Here is a 12,428-nt window from a genome sequence, read left to right as displayed (position 1 = left end):
TCAACAGAAACTTTCCAGAGTTTGACTAGATACACCTCAAGAAGGCCAGAGGTTACATTGACCGAAACATTCTGAAAATTACACTCAAGATGAGAACTGTACTCTGAAGAATCCAAATAATACAAATGAAATAACACCTCACGAATACATAATTTTATTTACAAAAGGTATAAGCAAACAGAATTTTCATTGATTTGAGGTCAATATATTTTCCAAGTTCAGTGTGCGTGCAATTTGTTTTTGGATGCCTGAAATCAATTTGATCTGTTTTTTTGTTTTTTTTGTGTTCTTCCTTTTTTTTTTTATTTAATTTTTTTTTTTTTATATATCTCTGCTTATTTTATCCTTTTTTTCTTGTTTTATTTTAGATTTTAAAAGATGAAGAGCAAAGAAATGATTACAACTACATGTTGGATCACCCAGGTAATGCTCTTCGCACTCACATTTCTTTTTGATCTTTTGAAGTTAACAAAAATCGAATCAAGGTAACAACTGTTAATATTTGCAAATTTTATATATATATATATATATATATATATATATATAATTAGTGAGAGAGGATGGCATCCATATTCATCGGAGCAATTTATTTGACAAGGTATAACAATTACTGAGCACAGCTGCATAAAAAAAAATGTTTAAACAAAATTAGCTTTTTGTTTTCCCTTTTTTTTTTTTTTCTTTTTTACTTTACATAAAATTCAACAAGTGAACTTTTGAAGACAACATTTGTTACTTTGTTAAAAATATATATTTTTTTAAACTTGCTTTGTCATTTTCCATTAACTGCATTTGTAGACTACCTTTTCATTTCTTTGAGGTGGGTGGAGGAGAGGGGGGGATCAATAAATTTAGTTTATTCCCTTTTTTTTTCTTCTTTTGAAGGTGTATCAAAACTAAATGTTCATTGATATTGCAAAAGCGAATCTCGATTAGTTACTATGAATTCTAAGACTTGACATTGAAATCATCAGCTGAAAAACTTGTCTTAAAAAAGTATGCTTTGTAAACAGTACAGCCCAACAAGTCCACCTCCCCCTTCCTCATAGCATTTGGTTTAGAATTAATTTTTATTTTTGCCAAGGTTGTGTTATCAGTCGAATTTGTCACTGTTTGTGTACAGCCTAGTGTGCACATCGCTTGACTAATCATCATCAAACTTTGTCTAAATATCAACCATGGTCTAATTTGGAACTGATGTAATTTGAGGATATTTAGGTTAATGGTCAAAGTCATGGAAAAGATGAAAGTCATATTTTTTATGATAACTTTGGTTCTGTTCATTGTAGAGATTCACTACTTGGTCCATATTGTAGTCAGTGAAGTGTCATATCTTATGTTACCATGACTTTAATTTTGACCTTGAAAAGTACAGTCAAGTTTGAAATTTGGAATGTCAACTTTTTTTTCAAAATTTGATGTATATCTTTGATAATGATAGCCACAGCGTGCAGTTTCAGTCTGATGAAATAGTTTTTGTTTTATCAAGGTTTCCATGGCGTCATTTTGTACAATATGGAGAAGTATGGCATCAATAGGATTTTGGTCTGTCTAGAAATATTTAAGTTGAATTTAGTGTGTATTATTCAGATTATTATTCTTTTATGTTTCGGAATTTCTAGGATGAGGATTGATTTAACATTTGGAATCTTCAGATTCTCATCATGAGTGTTATTTGCACAACATTTCAGTCAATGTAACCTCCGACGTTCTTCAAGTGTATTTTATTGAACTCGGAAATCATGCTGCCAAACTTTGGAATCTGCACAGAATTTCGAACAGAACCCTTCATTTAATCCACTGAGGTAGCATGCTGTCATTCCGTCAGCCATGACCTGGTAGAAGTCCCAAGTAATTCGCAATTGTATTTTTGAGTGCCGCCTCCACTGAGGATTGAACTTTCAACCTCCAGAAGTGTAATTTTTACAAGTAAATCTTATCAAATAACACTCAAAATGAGAATCGTAGTCCGAAGACTCCAAATAATGATTATTCTGATATTGATTATTATTTTCACAATATTATCTCCAACCGTCCCCAGGTGCATCTTCTTGAACTTGGGATCTTTGTTGACTCCAAGGAACCTATAGAGAATGGCACACTGGACCCTGTATTTCTATCACAAGGATAGATTGTCCTTATCCTATCAGCCATTGTTGTAGTGTGGCATCTATTTAACTGATGTCTCGTCAACATTGTGATATATACAGTGTGTGATGTTTCGTGGTTAAAATGTTCTATTGTATGTATGTGTACGTGTTTCACATATGATAAAATATAATAAAACAGTTCATTAACATTCAGTCTGTGTAGCGCACAGGCAAAGAATATACCTCTCTCCATTGTGTCTTCATCTCTTTTCGTTATTCAAGTTCATCTCTCTCCAAAAGATACCAAACAGCAATAGATTATATATTTGCTATAACTTTATTCTTGACTTCCCATCGGAGCTGCAAGACGTAATTTTCTACATTATGCTAAAATCGTGTTTCTCCCAGCTTCCAAAACGTGGAGACGATATCTTTCATGTTAACTTGTCTGACTTTTCCAGTCTGACTTTAAACTTTAACTTACTTGTATATATTTTAAAAGTGCCCTTGTCTGTTTGAAGAACAGTTGCTACTAAATTACTCTGTCAATTTTTGGTCTACAAACTTGAAACGTGTCATACAGGGGGTTCGGACCTGTGGAACAAATTTGATTTGGCTTTTAGCAAGTAAAAATAGCTGCTAAGGGGTTAAAATTGAAAAATTGTAACTTGGCAGGCATGTCGACTTAATGTGGATCCTCTATGCATGCACAAATATAGATTTATATGTTAAACAGTTAATTTTTCAAGTTTTGATATCCATGTGTTCTTAGGTCATATGGCAGCAAGTACCACTGGAGAACTAATGTCTTGGTTTCGATTCCAACTGATAGTACCCAAGTTATTTATTTATTTTTAACTTTTGAAATCACTACTATATGTTGGATACCATATAATATTCAATAGAGAATTGTTAAATGTCCAATATATTTAACATCTCAATGAATGGATTGACTAAGATACTTACGGGTTTTAAAAGTGGGCGAATAAAAGATATATATGCCTTACTTAAAAATGCTAGTTTTATTTTTGGTGTCTTTAAACCCCCACTCACTCGTTTTGCTGATGAGGAGACTTTATTTAATAAAATCAAATGATAAAATTATTGTTCAAGATGTATTGTCTATCTCAGTAAAAACATTGTTTCCGAAACGATTGTACAATTTATTGATTTTGTTTGTTCTTCCTTTTGAAACCGATTTTTAATTATAAATTATCATTTTACTCCATATATATATATATCTCAAACTGAAAATAAAATCTGTGTTAATTTAAAACGTTTTCATTCTAGACCGCTGTTTTTTCTAGAGGAAAACAAATACATTGTTAATTTATATCTATACTTAAAATCGATTTTTTTTTCCCCTTCCCTATTCTAAATTCAAACGCTATGGGACAATAACCGCAGGCATTACGTACAGTCACTTTCATTCGATTTCATAATTTCCTACATAAGTTCTGACCATACTGACTCTCACAAATCAGTCATACTTAGAGAAAGTCAACATAGCTTTCACCCATTCAAAAATATCTACTTCCACTCAATCACCAGGAATTGTCTGTCATTGTATACTTTTTCTGGCCCAGGTCATTATCGTTTCATTTTGTTATATTTTCTTTCAACAGATAAATATCCTTAAGCTTAGAAATTTATTTTTACTGCATTTGTTGATGTCACTATCAGTAATGGAATATTAAACTATTATTGTTGAACACTAATCAAATATGGTGGCTGTTATTATTCTGTTCAGTAAACTATCTGTACTTTCAAACAAAAGAAAAAAAAAAAACAAAAAAACTTTAATACTTGCTTTTTAAAAATCTTACTTGGATGCCATTTTGAATATAATGATATATTCAGAATTCTGAAATGATTTTATGGATTATGAATTGCTAGATGACACTACTGAAATATAACCATTCTGATATTCTGTCATTTCTTGATTACATCCAGGAAACGGACAGAGTACATAAAAAAATAGTAAGAGTTAAAAAAAAATTAAATAAAAAATCGGTGGATAATGAAAATTATACCTATGAAAAATTTACACGGTAATCATGAGTTTTGTAGGAGGACTTAATTGCAGGAGAGTTTTGTCGGATTAAATGTAATAACTTGTAAATGAAGATGAGATATAAGCATATTCTTTTGTGAAACATGCTTTAGGGATTGTGGTGAGTGCATAGAAAATGTTTGGCTGACATTGCACGAAATAAAGCAACATAATTTTATCATGTAAGAGATTACTTCATTTTAAATTGAAGAATATTATAGGAGTTGTCTACTTTATATATAAAAAAAATGTGTAAAAAAAAAAAAAAATAAATAAAATGACTTCACTGCCTTCAAGGAAAAGTCAGGTAAGTATGGATTATAAAATATATAATTATTAAAAAAAAAAAAATGCTGAATATTTTATTAAAATTATATCATTTTTATTTTTGTTGATTTTAAAAAAAAAAAAAAAAAAAACAATTACACATTTGTCCATTCATAAATACAGTAAATTCTTAGTTTCTTTTCAACAGAATAAAATGACTTTCACAGGTTTTCAAGTATGTTGAAAACGAATATCACATTTAAATTTGGGGCAGACAAATAATTTTCCTGATTTTAAGACCTTTGTGATCCAATGGCCATGTTTGTCCGTGTAAATACACATCCAATTTTTGCATGTACAAACATGCCCATCAACAGTAGGGATTACATTGGAAAATTATTCATCTGCCTCAGTTTTAAATGTGATATTGGATATTGTTGGAAAGAAACTAAAAATTGACTATAAAGATAAGTCTCTTATATGTATGGATGCACATAAGTAAAATATACAAACCTTTTAGGTTAGGTGCTCACTTTAACTCAATAAATCTCAGCGTATCCAAAGTTTTTACTATAGAGTTGAAACCTTGTGGAATAACTAAAAATATTTTAGAATATACAAATTGAAAGGAAAAAGTTATTTTATTTAGAAAGCAAAATGACTTTCCTATAAATAGGACATTGGGTACATGTGATATATTTTAGAAATCAAGGGGCTATACATGAAAAGAAACTGGAATTCTAGGAGGTGCTCCATCATTCTAGGCCTTATAGGAGCAACCAGACTCATGGAAAAGAATTTCAAAAATTACCTGATAAATATACCCAGTGACCCAACTGCGAGAGTTTTTAACAATTGCACTTTAGGAGATGGTTAGAATCTTAAAAAGATCTCTCGGTTGGAATGTATGAGATAATGGGTGAATGTCTGCCATCCGGTAGGATACTCCATACTTAGCTAGAACAAAATAAGAAAATTGAAAAATAAATTAAATAAAATTTACGCACCTGTACCAGCAGTTCACAGAAAGAACTACTTTGCACTTTTGTCAATAAGTTAGTGGCTTACCATTGAAAAACTCATAAGTTCATACATAATCGAACAAATGGAATTTTAACAAATTTCACAATAAATTTTCAAGAAGGTTTTCAACAACTCTTGGAGAGAAGTTGATGAATTTTATCCTTTCTTCAGAGTAATTATGCGATAAGCAGTACTATTATCTATTATCTTACAGATTTTAAAAAGAAATTATTGGGTGTTCTATTTATAGGACCTAATGGGTTAATGAACTATCGATCAAAACAAGAGAATTAAGGAATGGAAAAATATTTCCTCTTCTAAAGAGTACACTGGGTACGTGTGATATATTTTAGAAATCTAGAGTTATACATTCAAGATGAAATTTACATATTAGTGTAAGAAAGAAAAGCAGTTCACATAAAGAGGTGCATTGCACTTTTAGCAATAAGTTAGTGACCTACTGTTGCAAGGTCCATTTATATAAGTTCATATATAATCAAACTAATAGAATTTTAGTAAATTTCACGATAATTTTCAAAAAGTTTTCAACAACTCTCAGAGAAAAGTTGATGAATATAGATGAATTTTATCCTTTCTTTAGAATAATTATGCAGTAAACATTTCTATTATATGTTATCTTAGAGATTTAAAAAAAAAAAAAAAAAAAAAAAAAAAAAATTTAGTGTCTTATTTGTAGGACATTGGTATCTAATGGATTAATTATATCATAACATGAATTAAGTTTAATAAAAATTGTCATTAGATGTTTATTTGCTTTTGTGTTTTCCTTTATTTTAAAATTTATTTTTAATTTTATTTATTTTTTTATTTTTTTTTCAGAGGAATATTACTCGCACTATTTCTATTATTACCGTCGAACAATGGCTCCCAAGGTGGATGTGCGGATTGTCATTGCTGTGTCCATTTCAGTCATATCAGTCATTCAGGTAATGTTTATTATTCAAATAATGACTCTAAAATTACAATTATCAGTTTATGAAGTGGTAGCGATAAGAAATTGATCTGACTTTATATCCACATCACAACTTTATTGGAATCGGGAAAATTGGAGGTTTTGGGGGGTATCGGAATCAGAAAAACTTGAGTCTATTTCCACAATGCCAAAACCGATTCCTTAAATTATCTTTTTTATTTGATTTTCAGTTAAGAAACATCGTCCACTGCTTGTAGTAATAATAAAATAATGAATATTTATTGATTTAAACTTTTAGTAAGACTAAAATCTCTAGATTACCCTCCCCCCTCATGAATGTGTTTTTACGTTTTTAAAAAATGTAGTAACATTTAAGATGTGCTTTTACAGTAATCGGAACAAAATTACACTTTTATTGTTAAATATTTGGAGATTTACAAAGAATCAGAATCGGTAATTGAATCGGGAAATATTATGGAATCATCCCATCACTAAAATCAACTATAGATATCTGTAAATAATTTCTGGAATTATATAATCTACATTTCGGTTGAATTTATGCAAATTTGCATAAATTCAAATAACCGTAATTTGCTTTTGGACATGTTTTGTGCAATTTTAAACAATCAATTTAGGTGTCCTTATTTACTTGCCTCTCTATGGGATACTTAAACACAGTCGAGCATTTTTTATGTGGAGAAAATCCAACCTCCCTCCTCCTCTCCATAAAAGGGAAAATTGATTTGGTTAAGGACCTCTGTTTAATCGAATGTGAACAGAACAGATACTACACTCTGATCCTAGCCCAAAGGCTGGTTTATTCAGTCAAATAAAAATTACATCAAGATAATATTACAATAATGAACAAGCCGCGTGCATGTGTGGTCCCCCTCTAGTGCTGCATGTGAGATAACGCCACAAAAAATAGTGAAGAATGTGAGAAGTGTAAATGGCCAACATTGCCTTCACATTTTCGCCAACGTTTCAGAAAAATCTAATGGATGGGGCACAAGTTATGGAAGTAAAAAGTGTCATTATTTGCAATTTTGGGGCATTTGTGACCCTTTTGAGCTCCTGGGAATGCGGAATCTCAGTGAAAATGGACAAACAGTGCAGTTTCATGCCTTAAGACATGTATCTTTGAATTCAGCACCATGGAAAACCACTATATAGTCATACATATCAAGTTTTTGAGTAATATGAAAAAAGAGCTCCAAAAAGGCATGTTTTTTTAGCCCTTAAAGTCCCAGAGGGATATGAACCAGAATTTTGCCAGGGTTACCCATACTGATTTATATTAAAAACAATGGCCTCCACATTTTGGCCAAGTTTCAGGAAAATCTAATGGATGGATCAAGTGCTATATAGTAAAGTCATTTTTGGCCATTTTCTGGGCATTTTTGACCTCTTTTGAGCCCTTGAGGACCCTGAATCCTGGTGTAAATAGATTACGGTGCAGTTTCAGGCCTTAACACATGTATATTTGAGTTGACCACCATGAAAAACCACTATATAGTCAGACATATCAAGTTTTTAAGAAATATGAAAAAAGAGCCACAAAAAGGGGTGTTTTTAACACTAAAAGTCCCTGGGAACGCAACGGGAATTTTTGTAAAAAAATTTTTTTTTCTGTGCACATTTATTTAATGAAATACAATTTGTGGTAAAATTTCAAGAAAAACTAATCAACGGTTATCTGGCAATCGTCTGGAATAACGCACGGACGCCACTGAAAACATAGGTCCCTCTCCAATAAATCGGGGGACTAAAAAATATTAAAATAATAAAATGCCAATACAATCTTTATTTCACTTAGGCATAGAACTCTGTTGATTTTGGGAGATTGGGGGGGGGGGGTATTTTTTAATGGTCTACAAAACTTTTTGATTACTCTTAGCTGGCTCCTTTTACGAAAATACTGCATTCACACCGTGGGGTTAAACCTACTTAAAAGACGATTTTGACATGCAAAGGTTGAGAAAGTAAGTTAGGTACAATCGGGTGATGCAGGAAATCTGTTGTTGGGCTACCACATTACCTCTGTTCGTCTGCCAGTAGCTTAATGGTGGATATTAGGGACATGGAACTTTTCAGTGGTTTGAGATCAATAAAAGATCATGGTTTGAAGAATAACACCAGGCAAATAAAATTTTACAAGGTGATTAAAATAAAATTAATAAGAGACTTAATATATCATAAAATTATATGTAATTAACATTTATGCATAAAGATGTATAAGCAAAATGATACTTTAAACAGAAATAATTTTGCTAAAAGATAATCAAAGTATGATGATATTGTAATGAAGCGGTGCGCTCTTATAGTAACGTAGGGCGTGTGTGAGAAAATCAGCAGCAGCCATAGGATACCTGACGAGCAAAAATATTAACAGCTGCAGCCATCTTAGCACATATGCAAATTAAGTGTTCACGCGTTGATGTAATGAGAAGAAGAGAAAAAGAAAAGAAAAAAAGGACAGCATGTGATCAAGCAGAGAAGCAAAATGTGTGCCGGGGAAGATGAATGTGTGAAGTTGAGAGCAGGAAAGTGCTGGCTGCAGTTTCCATCAGGTGATGGGGAGAGAGAGACTTTTAAAAAGCACACGTTTTGTAAAAACATGTGTGCAAAAACACTTTTGAAAAATAATGAAATGCGTTATTGTTGGAAGAATCACAAATAAATTTTTTTCGTTTGCATTTTTAAAAAATGCTGAATTGGATTTTTTTTTTTTTTTTTTTTTTTTTTTTGTTTCCTTTGCGACGGTACCAGACAACGTGTGGGTCCAAGTGGATTGAAACGTAACAACACAGTTAAAGTGTAACGGTAATGTTACAGTATAAGATTATACATAACGAGTAGAATAGTCGTCATATGAAAGGTAATAAGCAATAAAGATAGTGTTAATCATTTCATTTTCTTGAATATTAAGTTTAGAACCTGATGTGACCTGAAAATTTAATCAGGTAAGTTTTTTGGATCCGAGGAATCAAAGATTGGCATCAGATTTGCTCAGAAATTAAACTTTCTTTGTGATTTTTAGCAAATTTTGATATTTTTCACACATGTCCTAATATGAAGGGGGAAAATGATGTGGCTGAGATGGCACCATTTTTTTTTTTTTTTTACATTTATCGATACACTATGAAGTAACTGTGGACTACAAATGGTAAAAAGTTCTTTTGTTCACTTATAGTGTCTATTCAAAGTTTAGTCTTTTTTCTTTTTTTCTTTTTTTTTTTTTTTTTTTTCTTTTTTTTTTTTTTTCTTTTTTTTTTTTTCTTCCTCTAAGGGTTCGGAAATATTCCCCTGGAGGAAGAAACCAGTTTGGGTATGTGAAATAAAATTAGGGAAACTAAATTTATATAAGATTCATATATTGAAAGCAGTTTCAGAAAGTGAAAAAGTTAAATAATAAAAGCTAAAATGGTTTCATAGTGATTAGATTTTTAGTATAAAATCAAACTTTGAAACCAAAACCAGCATGACATAATCTATATATTAATATGATAGTAATATGTTATTTTTTGTGTCCTGCTTGCATCCGTTTAGAAAAAAAAAAATGCCAAAATAAATTCTAACCGTTTTTTTTTTTTCCAGTTACAAGTGTTCTGTTGTGTCGACATTTGCATATAAGTTCTTCGCCTGTCCTTTTCTTTCTCCGTTTTCTTTGAATAACCAATAGTGAACACGAAGACGCTTTTCCTGACAGCTGTTCAAGATTGTTTCCAATTCCAGTCAAGCATTGTTAAGTTTCGTTTCCCGCCAGCACACTGAAACCAGAATTTCTCAAACCAGGGTGCCATTTCAGAGATTTGAACAACTTTTCAAATAATAGTGTTTTGCACAAGCGTGTTGGTAACCTGAATGACGATCACGAGACTTAAGACGACTCAAAGAAGCAGCACACATGCTGAACGACGATCATTTACTAAGCAGATCTAGTATAGAATTTAATACATTATGGGGACTACTAATTTTAAATAGTTGATAAGGTCACCATTAGGAATATATATATATGATTCATACTGAAATCAGTTTTAGAATGCGAAAGCTAAATAGTAAAAGATAAAATGGTTTCAGAGTGATTCGATCTTTAGTATAATCTACTATTTAAAAAAAAAAAAAATTTTAATACAATTTAAAAAAACATTTTTTAATACAATTTAAATGCAGAAATTGTTTTCTCATACTCCTTATCAGATATCCTGTATATTCTTTCTGTGTGTTGGGGAAACAATGCGAAGAATGTTCTTGGTTGGAATAAACCATGTATCATCAATTTGTGGCCAATTGAATGTTTTGTGTGATTCATGACAATGCACGAATTTGGCAGTTACATCACTTTTTTGTTTTGTATTAATTTCATTTACAATGCCGATCCACCAGAAAGAATTTTTTTAATTCAATTTTTACCCCAAACAAGACACAGTGCCACTTTGATGTAGGTGGCTACTATCGGGGACATAAGTTGCAGGGATATATAGAAGGTAGATGAGTAGCAAGATGTTTATTCACATTACACTTGAACTTCTGCATGTCAGTACAGTTGGGAAAGCAGAGAGTTCCAAAGTCTAGCAGTTCTGGGGCAGAAACTATTGGAGTAGAAGGCTTTCTTACACCTAGAGATCTCTGTAGGGGTGGGATTCAGCTGCTTGTTGAGTTTGTCGGGGTATTTACGTCGAGGGGGTACAAGTGCTTGTAGTTCATCAGAACATTCACTATTAAAATACTTATAGAACAGGCAGAGGGATGCAACATTTTGTCAATGGGACAGAGGCTGAAGCCTAGATGACAGTTAAGGACCTATCAGGTTGGCGACTCTTTTGAATCCTATCCAGGAGTGAGAGACAAGTAGCAGATGCACCAGCCCAAATCTGACAACAGTACTCCATCCATGGGCGAATGGCGGTCTTATAGAGGTACAGGATACTTTCATGCGTAAGTAACTTTCTAGCACGGTAGAGAGAGCCCATCTTCTTCGCAGCAGCCTTGGCAATGCTCTCAATGTATCTATTCCAGTTGATGTTTCCTGTTAACATTAGGCCAAAGAGTTTATTATAAAGGCATGCTACATACTGCATTGGTGAAATATCAAAGGCATCAAGAATTTATAGTAAATTAAAGTCATGGGTGTCAGTATCCAATTTATACTTATACTGGACAGCTTTATGTTTGATCTTGACAATGAAAAAAAAATAGTAGCTTTTTCTGGTTAGTGGTACTGTGTCTCCCCTGACAAATCTTCTTGCCTCAAGAGCATTTTTCCTTCCGTCATAGCTTCCATACTGATGATCTTGGATATGACCTTAAACTATATCTGATGGTGAGGCCCCAGCTTGCTTTGGGAGTGTGGAGCCATCCTTTAATTGCCATTGCTCCTAGGTCCACTCTGACCCAGAGTGGTAGTACCTGTTAGGGTCCCAACTATGAGTTAAATAGAAACTGACTTGAAAAAAATATATATTCTATTAAAAAAATTTTTCTTCTGAATCACTGGATTCAGCATTAAATAACCTGAAAAGGGTTGCTATGCTGTAAAGCAAAAACAATCAATCCATACTGATGTTAAAGAACTTGATTGCGGATGTCCTCAGGCAGACTTCTAGCGTAGCTTTGTAATCCAGGATTTAATTATTCGGAGGACCTTGAAGTGACCGTTTAGCTGCATGCTGTTTTATTGAACAACTGATTACATCGCAAGCAAATTTTCCATGGCTTGCAGCAGAGAAAACCCGCTACGCATCGGTCCCTATGTGTTGCTTATGAAGGCATAAATTTGTAAAGATTTTGTCATTTTTATATTGACCCACGCAGCCATCATGGAAGTGATTGTTGACATGGGTCAGTAATGCAATGCATATATGTAGTGAACTGTTATTGCCTGGGCTTGATACATAAATACTATGTCATGGATGTTGATATCAGAAATACAACACAATACTTCAGCATTCTATCATATTCATCTTCGAAATAAACACTATAGGGTACAGGCTGCAATATTCCTTGCTCTAATGAAAACTTTGGATTTTGTTTTTTATAAGAAACTAACCTGAGTGGCCAG

General features: G+C 32.4%; 1 protein-coding gene across 1 annotated transcript in view; it reads left to right on the top strand.

Moving 5' to 3' along the window:
* Positions 1 to 12,428, top strand: part of LOC145293235 (dnaJ homolog subfamily C member 25 homolog) — a 118,485-nt gene that overhangs the window by 69,733 nt on the left and 36,324 nt on the right. The window contains exons 5-6 of the mRNA XM_080139802.1: positions 369 to 423; positions 6,274 to 6,380. Of these exons, the coding sequence (XP_079995928.1) occupies positions 369 to 423; positions 6,274 to 6,380 (162 nt within the window). The remainder of the gene's footprint in view (positions 1 to 368; positions 424 to 6,273; positions 6,381 to 12,428) is intronic.

Source organism: Euprymna scolopes, chromosome 14 (genome assembly GCF_053919585.1).
Source record: "Euprymna scolopes isolate OS-2025 chromosome 14, ASM5391958v1, whole genome shotgun sequence".
Classification (NCBI taxonomy): Eukaryota; Metazoa; Mollusca; class Cephalopoda; order Sepiida; family Sepiolidae; genus Euprymna; species Euprymna scolopes.
The sequence above is the reverse complement of the archived record's forward strand: the minus strand, read 5'-3'. Positions and strand labels throughout refer to the sequence as shown.